Here is a 14,147-nt window from a genome sequence, read left to right as displayed (position 1 = left end):
AAATCTTTTAATCAGCAGACTTTGGCTGTGATATTTTGGGAGAAATTCTGGGGCTGTGCAAATTATTTAAAGGTTTTTTTTCCTTCTAATTAAAACCTAGGTAAAAAAAATAACATTCAAAGGGGTGTTGAAAAAAGCATGGGGACTTAAGTGGTAATGTAATTTCAAAAGTTGTTTCTGATGATTTTTACATTTTCAGCTTTTATTAATATAATTAAACTAACCTGGTAACTCTGCCATTAAAATCCTTGTTCAGGCTCTTCTTAGTATTGGATGTTAATGGTCTGACAACTGTGCTCCTATGTTGTCACCCTATCACACACCACACTTGTTGAGACAACTAGCATCTGTGCCAATGCACATTACACAACTTGTTGCCAGTGATGAATCCCTAGCAATCTGTACACACGCATTTGCATGTTGTAACAATTGACGGCTCAAATTTGGAACATTTTGCTATCATTTACAATGAATCATTAGTGCATGCTTCACTTCTTTGTTCCCTATCTGTAGCGATCACATACGATTAATTGCAGTATGGAGGATCGTGACTTTATAGTCACATTGGCATCATCCATGATCACAAATGTGCACCCAGTCTTATGATGTTAATCTTTTTTTTTTTTTCATTCATTAATTTTTTTTTGTCTTTCAAAGGATAATGTTATATTCGAGAGGCTGTCAAGAGAATCTCAGTACATGGAACAGACTTTAAACCATCTGGAACAATTTGCTTCTGAAGGTAAAACATATTGCAGTGGTAATGATTACAATTATTATTAGTAATATACCATTTGACCTTGTCCTTTGCTGTCTTGCGCTCTCTGTTTCCCAGAAAGGTAAATTGTAATGATAAAAGTTTCATTTTTAACTGAAAACATGAACTTCTTCCCAGTTTCACTGATGTTTTGTAATTCTTAAAGGGAGTTTTGAGTTTTGTATATATTTCTGTATTTCTCTTCTTTTTTTTTTTTTGTGGTTCAGGACTACAATTTATAATATTTTTTGTTCATTCCTTAGTCAGGAAGATAGACTTTTATGGGGTTTTGTCCTGAGAGTTCTATGGGACTGTAATGCATAGGCGTGGCCAGGACAAGGACATTAAAAGCAGGTTAACACCAGTGTGCTGAGGTTTGGCCGCAGTGCAATTGTATGTACGGTTTACCGGCAATTTTAGGTATTAGACTGTGTATTTTCTGAAAGTGCAACAAACAAAAAATGGAAAAATACTGCGCTTTAAATCTAAAAAATATAAAAAATACCCTAAATCTCAGGAGCTGCAGTTACTAAGGTGTGATACACATCAAAATGTCAATATGCAAAAATGAGCGTGATCTCTGTCTGCCAGTTTTACACTATGGGAAGTTTTTTTATTTATATTTTATGAGTTGTCTGCGCACTTGAAAGTTTTTTCTGGGAGAAGCTCCAGTCATATTTGGTGGCGAATCTGTGATCCATCCGGCAGACTAAGTGAGCTCTTACATGCTTCCATCTGGTAAGCGTGCATTTTTACTGGTGATCAGCACAGTGTGTTGGTGAAGGAGGATTGCACGTTGTACTGACATCTATCTAAGGAGTCACTCTGCTCATTCAATATACCTTTGAGTGGACTATTTCACTTTAGGTTTCGGGCATTTTTTTATTTTTTGTTTGTACAATTGTTTCCTTACCTTGTTTCATCACTGGCATATTTTAGTATTATTTATTTAATCACTGTTGTAATATTTATTAATTTGATTAATTTATATTCACTCATTATTTAACTATTTATTAATTTGATTAATTTATATTCACTCATTATTTAAATACTTATTAATTTGATTAACTTATATTCACTCATTATTTAAATATTTATTAATTTGTATATTATTCAACTATTTTTTCACCCTTATAATTTTTATAATTTTTTCAAGAGCATTTATAAGTTGTGTATGATATTTATTTATTTATTTAATCAGTATTTATTTATTTATATTTTTCCATATGTTGATGAATTATTTGGAATAGTATTTATTTTATCAATTATGGTGATGATCTATATGTTGCAGTAACATTAGTCACTTAATACAGTTGGGTGGGAGTATCTAGATAGCGCAGCTACACATTTTTGCATATTTTCTGAAAGTGCATGAAAGATGCCGCATACAAGACTGATGCACGTTCATGAAAATGCGCAGTGTAATAAAAGTCAGTGGGAGCACACCACCTAAAAAAACACTTAAAGCATGGGTATAGAGTTTTTCACTGATGTTCAGTACTAATGGTGCCCTAATAGTGCCCTGGGTTTTAATTGCTTTTATATTTTCTACTTGGAAAGGCAATGTTTCTCTCCCAAACAGGGTCCTCCACATCATAGAACTGGTGTGAGCCGACCTACACCAATTACCTGGACACTCTCAAAATAATGGGCAATCCAACTTTGTTACTTGTTGCCTTATGCGTACCAATGTTGCTGTGTATGTAACATTAGCAAACTACTATTGTTGTTATATTTTGTATTCCTTCTTATATCTTGGAAAGAACAAAACGTAATAGAAACGACTGAAACAGAGAAAGGGAAAGTGCATTTTTGCATTTTAGCCTAAACAGCACATTTTCTTTGAATATTAATATTTCATATTCACCACTTGCAGCCAGCAAATGCAGCTCAATGTTACTTTACCTTTTTACCAGGCTGGTTTTATGTATTTGCTCTGAATAGAATACGTTGTTAACAGTCATACACAGGAGCTCAGATTCTACACAAAGCTGAATGAGCCACATACTCCTAGCTCTCTGGTCTGCACATAAATAACCCTTCTCTAGATTTTCATTTAGCAATACAGAAGCAATCAGCTAGTGGTGGTTTTTCTCCCTAGAAATCAAAAAAATTGTAAAAATGGTCTGCAAAATTTGTGGCTTGGGTGTATCCAGAATTTTTATTTGTGAAGTAGAATTTTATACAATGTGTGCATAGAATGCATTTAGGTAAAAAAACATTTAGACTTTAGAACTACTTTTAGGCTCCTTAACAATAAGATAATACAGGACAGATCAAATTTCTGACAAGTCCAATAAACAATTGTTTGCATTTATCAAACAGATGTAACAATACACTTTATGATTATATTTTTAAAAAGCAAAAGGGAGCAAAAGAGAATAAGAGAAGTTAAAGTTTAGGTTAACACAAATGATTAAACATCGGCATTACATGCTATATATAAGTCTTGTATATTAATATTAATAATAATATTACATTGTGCTCATACTCACTTTGCTACTAGAGAATTTGCTTTCTGTTGATTTCAAAAATCATGCTTGATAATGCTGATCACTGTCCCACCCTCATTGTCTGTGTCTCCGCTGCAGCCTGAGATTGAGTAAACCAGCTGCCACATCTACTGAGCATGCTCCAGTTTAATTTCACTTCTAAGCTGTTCATTTCCTTTTTTTCTTATCCGTGCAGCCCACACAACTAAAGAATCATACATGTAGGTGTATACACAATTGTAAATGACAGTCCTCTCCCTTCTTCCATGTTCTCATATTCAAAACACAATGGGCGGAGGGGGCAGGATATAAGATGGCGATTGATGGAGGTCTCACCTCCTGGTTAGTCCCAGCACATACACACCATAGACAGGCTGGAGGGGAGTGACACAGCCTGTGACTTGCAGAACCTCCTCCAGATATCTTTACAGTATGAACAAAGTGAAATCTATTGTCAGTCGTTACACTCTGCCTACACCATGTCATGCAAAAAAAATAATAATAAACATTTGCTTTGAAATATAGATTTGTGGCTGGGTTCACACTGGTACCACATGACTGTTGTACTAATGTCATCCTACTTTGCCTTGCAGCATTGGTCCTACATCGGTCCTACTTTGGTGCTACTTACATCCCACTTGAATGAACAAGATAAGATTTCGCTCCAATTTTGAGATAGTCTGACTTGTCCTTTGACCAATCAAAACAATCCCAGTGTGACATAAATTCCTTTTACTGCTGCTGCAATCACCATGTCGGATGTCACAAGTCAGATAGGGTCAAGGATGCCATATACAGGCATCCAGCATGTGTGATCAAATCAGTAGGCTGCACCATAAAGGAATCAGGTGGATAAGTGAAATAAATGTATTTATTAAGGATAAAGACACACTAAACAACCAACACCAATAAACCATCAACAAACAAGTACAAGCACAAGAATACAGAACTCCTAAACGCACTAAACTAACTAGCTAACTAAGTATACACAAATGCAAGGAACAAAAAGGAATAACAGATACAGGGGACTGGAAACAGGTACCAGGGAACAAGTCTCAGGGTCAGGATTCATTATACAGGGTCCAGGACAGAAGACAGGTACAGGTCAGGATTTCAGGATACAGGGTCCAGGACAGCAGACAGGTACAGGTCAGGCTCAGGCAGGAATCAGGCTTGCAGGAGAAATTCTAAAGTACTGAGCCTTGGTGAAGGGCAGGCTTATATAGTCCGGCAGTCCTACATCAGGTATGGCTTGATTGTCAGTTAGTATCTCGGCTGGGAGACACCCGCTGGTGGCCACCAGGACTTCACTATTTGGTGCTGAACACACCAGTGCCACCAGCAGGTGAACCAAGCAATGGCACAGTTCCTGACAGTTCCTCCCCTTAAAGAATGGTCTCCAGACACTCCATTCTGCCCTTGATTTGACAGTCTGTGTGGGTACGGAAAAGCCCTGAAAAGTTTCCCCACCAAGTCTGCGGACTTCTTCACACTTTTCAGGCCAGAGTCTTTTAACTCACTGGGAAGCGTGCCACTCGAGTCTGAAAATGGGACATGTACCCCCCCCCCACCAAGGTCAGGAAGTTAGCATCCGAAAATGGAAATTAGCAGGGCAATGGGCATGAACCCATCGGAGGCAGACTACACAGTGGCATCACAGTCAGGCTGAGCCTCAAGGTAAAGATTAAGCACAGGTTGGATGTGTGAAACATGTCTACGTGACTAAAAATCTGGTGTACCTGGTGTATCCTGGTGATTTTTAATAAAGGCACTTTGTTTTGGAACCTTTGAACGTGTGTCCATTTTTCTTTTTCCAAGTATTCTATGGAGGTGGGCTGGGGCTAGCACTCCTACTTGGTTCCAGTTGGGTCATTGCACACACCTGGAGCGGCGGATTCCTTCTTCCCAGGCTGAGTCTCAAGCAGGTGAGAAACAGCGGCAACCTGGGCATCAGGCACTGCTTTAGCAGGCACTGTATCAGCAGGCTGGGTAATGGGCACCGCCTCAGTAAGCTGGGTAAGGGGCTCCGGGTCATCAGGCTGGGCAGCAGGCTCCGAGTCATCAGGCAGGGCCGCAGGATCTGGGTCATCAGGCTGGGCCGCGGTCTCCAGGTCATCAAGCTGGGCAGCGGGCTCTGGGTCATCAGGCTGGGCAGCAGGCTCCAGGTCATCAGGCTGGGCAGTGGGCAGAGGCACATCAAGCTGGGCAGCGGGAAAGGAACTGCCAGGTAGGGCATCAGGAACAGGACCACCAGGAACTGGATTGTCAGGCTGGGTATCAGGTACTGGATCAACAAGCAGATCATCAGGCATTGAATCATTAAGCTGGACATCAGGCACCAGAACAACAGGATGGAAAGTGGGCAATAGATCATCAGGCTGGAAAGTGGGCACCGGAACATCAGACTGGAAAGCAGGCATCGGAACATCAGACTGAAAAGCCGGCACTGGAACAACAGGCTGGACAGCAGGCACCGGAACAACAAGTAAAAGAAAAAAGTAGAATACCGCGCTAAAAAAACGAATAATTCCAAAATAATCAAAATATAGCTGCAGCCCAACTTGTAAGATACATACAAACAACGTGAACAAAAATAGAAAAAAGCTGCACATTAAAATTACACTAAAACATATAGTGACACAAAATAAAATGAATATAGCACCAAATAATCATTAATAAATAAGTGAATATTGTGATTATGTATATTACGGGGTAAATAACCAGTCCTCAATCCAAGGAAAAGATGGAGGATGATATCTAAGTCCAGTGAAATAAGTGAAAGTGATAACTTAATAAAATTCTTCTGTGCAAACAAAACACCAGTGCATGTGAACCTCCACCACACAACGTACGCGCTTACCAGAAGGCAAGCAGTGAAAAGCCTTGTATTGTAAGATCAACCCGACAATGGCAGGAGTTGGCTGTGAGAGACCAAGCCAAGAGATTGCAATTCGATTGGCGAATCAGCACCCAATGATCACAATCTCAGTGGAAAAAGAGAGCTCACCATAGTGTGAATCAATAAAAACTATTTATTATAGCAAAAAGTATTGCACTTACATTAGTAAAACCAATAAAAGCTCATATGAGGAAGGATGGCTGGCTTGCAAACACCCATCCTAGACAGCGATGACGTCAGCACGTCTCCCTCCCGACGAAGGTTTTTGTCAAAGAGTGACTTAGTCATGGGGAACCTTTATTAAGTTATCACTTTCACCGGAACAACAGGCTGGACAGTAGGCACTGAAACAAAAGGCTGGACAATCCCTAAGAAGCACAAGATGCTACCGGCAGCAGGGAAGGGCAAGATGGCACCTGAGCCTCCCGAGCCCGACGACACCACGAGGCTCTCCGCAGCAGGACCTGCATCGCCCACTGACAGTCTGCAACAGTATCCCTCGGATCTGGGAAGCCCTGACCAACAGACCTCAGAGGATATGCTAGTCAGGTTCAGGTCTATAGTGAGAGATGAAATCTCGGTAGCCTCACGGAAACTTTCCTCTGACCTCATGCGAGGTCTTAAAGAGATAGGCCATCGCACTAAGCAGCTTGAGCAAAGAATGGACTTAACTACAACAGTGCTAGAGGGCCATGAAGAGGAAATTGAAAAACTGAATTGTGAGTTAGAGGGACTGCGGGATAAGTTGGAGGACTCTGAAAATAGAGCCCGCAGGGACAATTTGAGAATCCGTGGGATTCCAGAAGCCATTACAGATCTGCAAGGTACAGCCACGGCCTTTTTACAGGAACTGGCTCCAGAGATTCCTGTCGAACGCCTGGAGTTTGACGCATTCATAGGTCCCTGGCCCCAAAACCCACAGAAGGCCCCCCCAGGGATGTCATTATTAAGTTACACTACTATCGCACAAAAGAAAGACTCCTGCAGGCAGCAAGGGAACGCCAAGACCTCAGCTTCCAGAATCTTCCCCTTCAGCTATTTGCAGATTTATCTCCAGTTACGATTGCCAAAAGAAGGGCCTTAAAACCTTACCTACTGATTCTGCAAAACCAAGGCATAAAATATAGGTGGGGGTTCCCTTTTAAGTTGTCCTTTACCTATCGGGGACACCAAGTTCACGCTTCCTCTGTGTCCGACCTGAAACGTCACTTCCAAGACTTACAGTTGGATCTCCCACCGTCTCAGAGTGACCCGTCTGTATCGTCCTCTCACACCCGACAGGGGAACCCCCTGCAACTCCTCACATGCCTCTCAGCAGGGATCCCAGGCCCTGCGATCGCTTCGGGCCCAACGCTACCAGGATGTCAATACAGGATGACATTTGTTTTGCCTATCGTTCATCTGCTCAGTGATGTGAACAGTATTTTTTGCCACTTTATATATTATTTTATTTTTATTTTTTTCTACACATCTTGGTTCCAATTTAACTGGAGGTGCGGTTAATACCTACCTTGCCCTGTGCTCCAGGAGCAATTCTGTGAGGGCATGTTATGGGTATTTTACCCTTTGACCAGAGGGTGGCTTCTTTTGTCCCCCCCCCCGGCCTCTCCCTCCCCCCTTTTTTTTTTTTTTTTATGTGCTGAGAGCCTCCCCCGGGTTCCCCAGGGGCCCACCTGTTGTTATCATTAAGTTGCAAGTGAACACTCTACAGTTTGTTTGTGTAATACAATAGATGGATGCAGACCAGGGGTTAGGGTCGCCTCCGTCTTAGGATGGTGGTCACAACCCCTGGTTCCTATTGGTTCTTCTGGCGGGTTCCTGGTCACGGGGTTTCTATAACTCCCAGAGTCAATAATTATTACACTGTTCTATTTTTTTCTTTCTTTTTATTTGTTAGGCCTGGTTTTAGTGCCAACTGTTTGTGTCTGACAAAATAACACGTTTTGTGCTATGTTTTTTTTTTACTACTATTGAGTAATCTAGTGCTTATGTCTAATGCTTGTTTCATTTATAATTTTTTTTAGATATGCCGAGTGGGCCTGGTGGACCACTGCGCCCCCACTGTGTCGGTACTTGTGTGGGATCATGGTCCCGCCCAACCACCGATCTCCAGGTGGACCCGCCGGTCCACGCTTACTGGCAATGTTGCTTCACTTCATACATCTTGTCCGAGCTCTTCTCGGCTTTATTCTGTCTCTGCCTTTTCTCTCTTTCTACAGTTCCTTTCAGACCCTCCTGGGCTTCCCTATTCCTATTCCCTTTCCCCCTCTCCCAGAGTCCAAGGGGGTTGCACGCGGAGCCTATAATAAGCCTCCTTTTCTCTACTCAAGATGACACTACACTGGTTGTCCTTGAATGTACAGGGTATGAATTCGCCGCAGAAACGGGTTAAAGTGTTTAAATACCTTAGAAAACAACGTATTGACATAGCATGTCTGCAGGAAACTCACTTTTTCTCTGCCTCATATCCCAAATACTTTGATTCCCAATATCCCCAAGTATTCCAGGCCAATGGTCCGACCAAGCAATGGGGAGTTTTGATCGCTTTTCGCAAGACAGTTCCTTTCCGGTGCGATAGGCAGATAGCAGACCCCGCCGGTAGATACCTCCTGCTTTTAGGTAATATCCAGGATACCGAGGTTACTATTTTGACTTATTATGCCCCCAATTCTAACCTAGGCCCTTTCCTGTCCCATATCTGTGCTCTGTTGGCATTACACCAGAGAGGGACCCTATTGCTAGCAGGAGATTCAAATGTAGCCCTGAATCCAACCTTAGATAAGTGCCCTTCGGAGAAGATGGCTCTCTCTTCAGCAGCTAAAATGTTTTCCCGCTCTTTACATTCCCACGATTTAGTAGACCTCTGGCGGGAATTCCATCCATCGAGCAGGGATTATACGTACTATTCGCACCCACACCATTCACGCTCTAGGATTGATCATGTCATAATGTATAGAAAACATCTTCCTATAGTAGAGTCGGTATCTATCTTGGCAGCTCCCTGGACAGACCATGATCCCCTTCTAGTAGTCTGCCGGGCTTTAATGCGTAACCCACAACCTTCCCCTTGGGTCATGAATGACTCGTTACTATCGTTGCGAGATATTCAAGACAACTTAATGGAAACGTCAATTGAGTATTTCTGCCTTAATTCCACCTCGGTTTCTTCCCCAGTGACTCTATAGGAAGCATACAAAGCCGTTCTAAGGGGCCATATTATCCAGTTAGCATCGAAACACAAGAAAGAAAGACAAAAATTGCAGACAACATTGGAATCCCGCCTGGACTCTATTTCTGCTATTTTTAAGAAAGCCCCTTCCCATGCTAATCGTAAGCTCCTGGACCAGGCTCGCATGGAATTAGACCTATGCTTGACTGATCAAGCTGAACGCACCTTGCGCTGGTCTCGCCAACGCTGGTACATCAGAGCAAATAAACCCACTGAGATGCTGGCTAGGAGATTACGGACATTTGATGCTAAGCCGTCTCCCATAACCTTGCGCACTCTACATAATAAGCTTACGAGTAACCCGGTGCGTATACTGGATGAATTCCGTCATAGACTTTCTATTCTGTACTCCGCTCAGGACTCTGGATCGGAGCAAGATAGGATGGAATTTCTCCAGCGAATTTCGCTCCCCTCCTTAACAGAGGCCCAGAAGGACCTTATGGACCGTGATATTCGAGAATCCGAGGTTAGGCAATGCATTAAGGATCTAAAAATTGGGAAGCGGCCGGGCCCGGATGGCTTTACGGCCCTTTACTATAGAAAGCTAGCAGACGTGGTAGCAGCCCCTTTTACGGCTGTGTATAACTCCATTAAGAATGGGCAGAACCTTTCACCTGAATTACTAACAACCAATATAGTGATCATACCGAAGCCCGATTGTGGCCATACCTCCTGGGCAAACTTCCGTCCTATATCCCTAATTAATATAGACATGAAAATTCTCACAAAAATACTGGCTAATCGCCTGAATTATTTCATCCCCCGACTAATTAAAAAAGATCAAGTAGGCTTCATTCCGATGAGACAGGCTGGGGACGCTAGCCGGAGAATCATTCAATTGCAGAACATTGCCCATAGCCGATCTTTAGAATCCATGCTTTTGTCGCTGGATGTGAACAAAGCTTTCGACACACTATCCTGGCCGTATCTTATGACCTTACTCCGCCACTATGGCTTTGGAGCTTCATTTCTGTGTTGGTTGGCAGCACTGTACGACTCCCCTCAAGCCAAAGTTAAATACTATGGGTTTGAATCACCCAAGTTCCCTATCCGAAGGGGCACTCGTCAGGGCTGCCCACTTTTGCCCCTATTATTTGTTCTGGCTATGGAACCTCTAGCAGAGTCGATCCGTTCACATCCTGACATCAAGGGCATCGAAGTGGTCGGTTTTCCACATAAAATTTCGCTATTTGCTGATGATATCCTGTTGACTTTGACTTCACCCAGACTCTCACTACCCAACCTGTTTTCTCTCTTGGAGACTTTTGCGTCCCTTTCGGGCCTACGAGTTATCCCTACCAAGTCCAAAGCTATGTTGGTAAATCTCTCACCTCTAGAATTATCCTCTATAAAAGAAAATTTCCCTTTTCAATGGCTTCCTTCATTACCCTATCTGGGAATTCATATCACCCCTAAGTACGAAGGTTTGTACCAGGCCAATTTTCCTTCTCTTTTCCGTAAACTTGACGCATTGCTGTCCTCCTGGTCCCACTGCCCGATCTCCTGGTTTGGCAGAATTACAGCGGTCCGTATGACCTATCTTCCCAAGTTATTATATATTTTTTAGGGTTCTGCCCATTCCAATTGCCTCCCACATACTGCGAATTTATCAGCGTAAACTTTTGAAATTTATATGGGGGTCCTCCCGTCCTCGAATCAACAACCAGACACTGTATGCCAGACGGATTGAGGGGGGCCTGTCGGTCCCTAATCTTCAGGAGTATTATCTGGCGGCAAACATTGCCCCAATCACCCGCCTCCACGACAATTACCAAATGCCACTATGGGCCACTATTGACCTGGTCGACTCACACCCTACACCCGTCTCGTCCATACCATGGCTTCCCCCCACGAAGCGTCCAAAGGGACTTGGACCGTGTATGGTCCATTCGTTACGCCTCTGAGACTCGATAAAATATTCAGCAAGTCTCATATCCCCTCATTTGCCTTTACTGCGCCTTGCACACTGCCCTATGTTCCCCCCTAGTTGCGAAAATCCTGGATAGTTTTCTTGGTGGGCGGATAGGAGGTTTACGGATGTTCACTAATTGCTTACCCCTACGAAAATAATCTCCTTTGAAACGCTTCGTTCCTCCCATGACATTCCCTTATGGGAACATTACAGTTACCTAAAAATCAAGCACTTTCTCCAACAACTCCTCCGGGCCCAGCCTACTCCGTACACTTTGACCTCCTTTGAAAAGATATGTAGGGCTACTCCTCACTCCCCGGGGACCATATCCCTACTATACTCTTCTATCATTTCTATTAGCAAACCCCCCGTAAATAAATATTATCTTCAATGGGAGAAGGACCTAGCAAGACGGCTGGACCCGGAGGACTGAAAGACTATGACATTATCTCTCATGAAAATTTCCAGGAATGTTCTTATTCTAGAAAATGCATACAAAGTCTTTTATAGGTGGTATTATACGCCCGACAGGCTAGCGAGATTTATCCCCTCATATTCCCCTCACTGTTTTAGGGGCTGCTCAATAACGGGGTCCATGGCACATATTTGGTGGACATGCCCAAAAGTCTGCAGACTCTGGGTCAGGGTCTATGCGCTGCTACGAAATATGTTTCATACCAACCTGAAAAGAGATCCATATGAAGCCCTACTATGTAAACCTATCCAAGTGCTACTTCGCCCAGAGCGACAACTAGCCCAACACCTTTTTAATGCAACAAAACTGACCATTGCGCGCTCTTGGAAAACTCCTGTACTCAGCTTCGAGGCAGTCAAAAATCATATGAATGACATCATGGTCAACGAGAAATTAACGTCCCTAACCTCCGACACGCACAATAAATTTCTTAGAATCTGGAGTCCCTGGATATCTTGTAATCAATCCTCCAGATTCAATAGTCGCTTGCTGTCAATCTAAAGGCTCTGTGTGCACCCCCCTTCCCCTTGTGGGACGGACTCTCTCCCTCCTTTTTCTTCTGGTCTTTCCCATCTATCTTCTTTACCCTCTTTCTGCCTTTTGCTACTAACTTACTCCTTACTTTTTCTGTCTACATGTGTACTCCTTCCTCCGACCTAGGTTGTGAAGGACCCAAATTAGTCTTGTTGGTTATGAAGGTTGGAAATAGCCAAACCCGACAGATTGCACTATATTTTCATCTTTTCTCCTCTTCTATATAACGATCTTTTGTTCCATTTATAAGCATTTGTTCATTTTGGGTGCGTTTTCGTTTTTTCAACGTTTCTTAGCACTCATATTGATGTACACAGTACTATATATGTAATATTTCGCTGTCGGGACCTTTTCTTTGTTTATATCTAATGTAACCAGCAATCATTTGGATATTCTTGTTATATTTTATTCTTTAATAAAACTTTTGTAAAAGAAGTCTTGTATGTGGATACACGGCTGTAAGTAGTGTGTGCAGCTGATGGAAGCGAAGAGCGTAAGGGTGGTAAAACAGAGGGAACAGTTGTTGAGAAGAGATTTAGTGCCACTGTTGCAGGCGGCAAAGAAGAAGTTGAAGGGTTAAAGGCGGGGTAGGTGCAGCAGCAGGAAACAGGGTACTGGTACTTAGCTGGTATATTGGGCGGCAACTGTGGATGACAGAGGTTGAGTACAACAAACTTAACCAGGCCTGTAGTAATGATTGCACAAAATCTGATTTGCCCACTGCTTTTCTCACCAGAGACTGCACTGAATCAATATATTCCAAAAGCACCTGTTGAGGACAAGCTGAGTATTGCTCAAAGAAAAATGCTGAGTCATCCTCCAATAGCCAAACCAAAGACTCCACCTGAGCTGCACTAAAAGTGGGTGTATAATCCCCACCTCCACTAGAGGCATTAGACAGGGCCAAATCTGCACAAATCTAAATGAGTGGCTGAACATCCTTGAACAGAAAACTGCCCTAATCAATGAAAACGTGAGCCAGATACATTCTAACAACTGCTCTCTAGTGTGCTCTCTCAATGTCTGATAGAAAAAATCTCTCATCTGTTTTCAAGCTCACACCTAATTCCCAGATGCAGCCAATCTGATTGTATAGCTTCAGAATTCTATCAAAGATGCAACATAAATGCATCCAGCACAGGTGATCAGATCAGTAGGCTTGCACCATAAGGCCGGGTTCACACTATAGCGATGCGGGAACGCCGCAAATCCGCGGCGTTTTCCCGCATCGCACACCTCCCGCCGGCAGTTCACACTGCCCTATGCGGACGGCTGGGAGTGTCAATGTTATGTTAATGACACCCCCAGATCCGTCGGCATATCGCAGTGCGATCTGCCGACTCGCACAGGAATCGGATCGCATGGTGTGAACCCCCATGCGATCCGATTCTGTTGCGGACCCAAAAAAGGGTCCCGTGCGAGTTTGCTGCGGGAGCGCTGCGAATTCAGCCATACTATCTGTATGGCTGAACTCGCATTGCTACGGAGATCGGATGTGATTTGCTGTGCGAATCACATCCGGATCTCCCCCCGCAGCAGTGTGAACCCAGCCTTAAGGAATCAGGAAACAAGTGGATAAGTAAAATAAATGTATTTATTAAGGCTAAAGACACACTAAACAACCAAAACTAATAAACCATCAACAAACAAGTGAAAAAGCACAAGAACACTGAACCCATAAACATACCTAACACACCTAACTAACTAAGTATACACAAATGCAAGGAACAAACAGGAATAACAGATAAAGGGGGACTGGAAACAGGTACCAGGGTACAAGTCTCAGGGTTAGGATTTGGGATACAGGATCAAGGACAGAAGACAGGTACGGGTCAGGCTCAGGCCGAAA

The 14,147-nt window shown here is 43.0% G+C and overlaps 1 protein-coding gene across 1 annotated transcript in view; it reads left to right on the top strand.

The window, feature by feature from the left end:
• ATP8A2 (ATPase phospholipid transporting 8A2) overlaps positions 1-14,147 on the top strand; it is a 1,022,388-nt gene that overhangs the window by 351,770 nt on the left and 656,471 nt on the right. Inside the window, exon 21 of the mRNA XM_077484049.1 lies at positions 658-742. Coding sequence (XP_077340175.1) covers positions 658-742 — 85 coding nt within the window. The remainder of the gene's footprint in view (positions 1-657; positions 743-14,147) is intronic.

This window comes from Lithobates pipiens, unplaced genomic scaffold, assembly GCF_037356315.1.
Source record: "Lithobates pipiens isolate NorthernLeopardFrog02 unplaced genomic scaffold, aLitPip1_a1.2 Scaffold_16, whole genome shotgun sequence".
Classification (NCBI taxonomy): Eukaryota; Metazoa; Chordata; class Amphibia; order Anura; family Ranidae; genus Lithobates; species Lithobates pipiens.
This window is presented reverse-complemented; position numbering and strand designations above follow the sequence as displayed.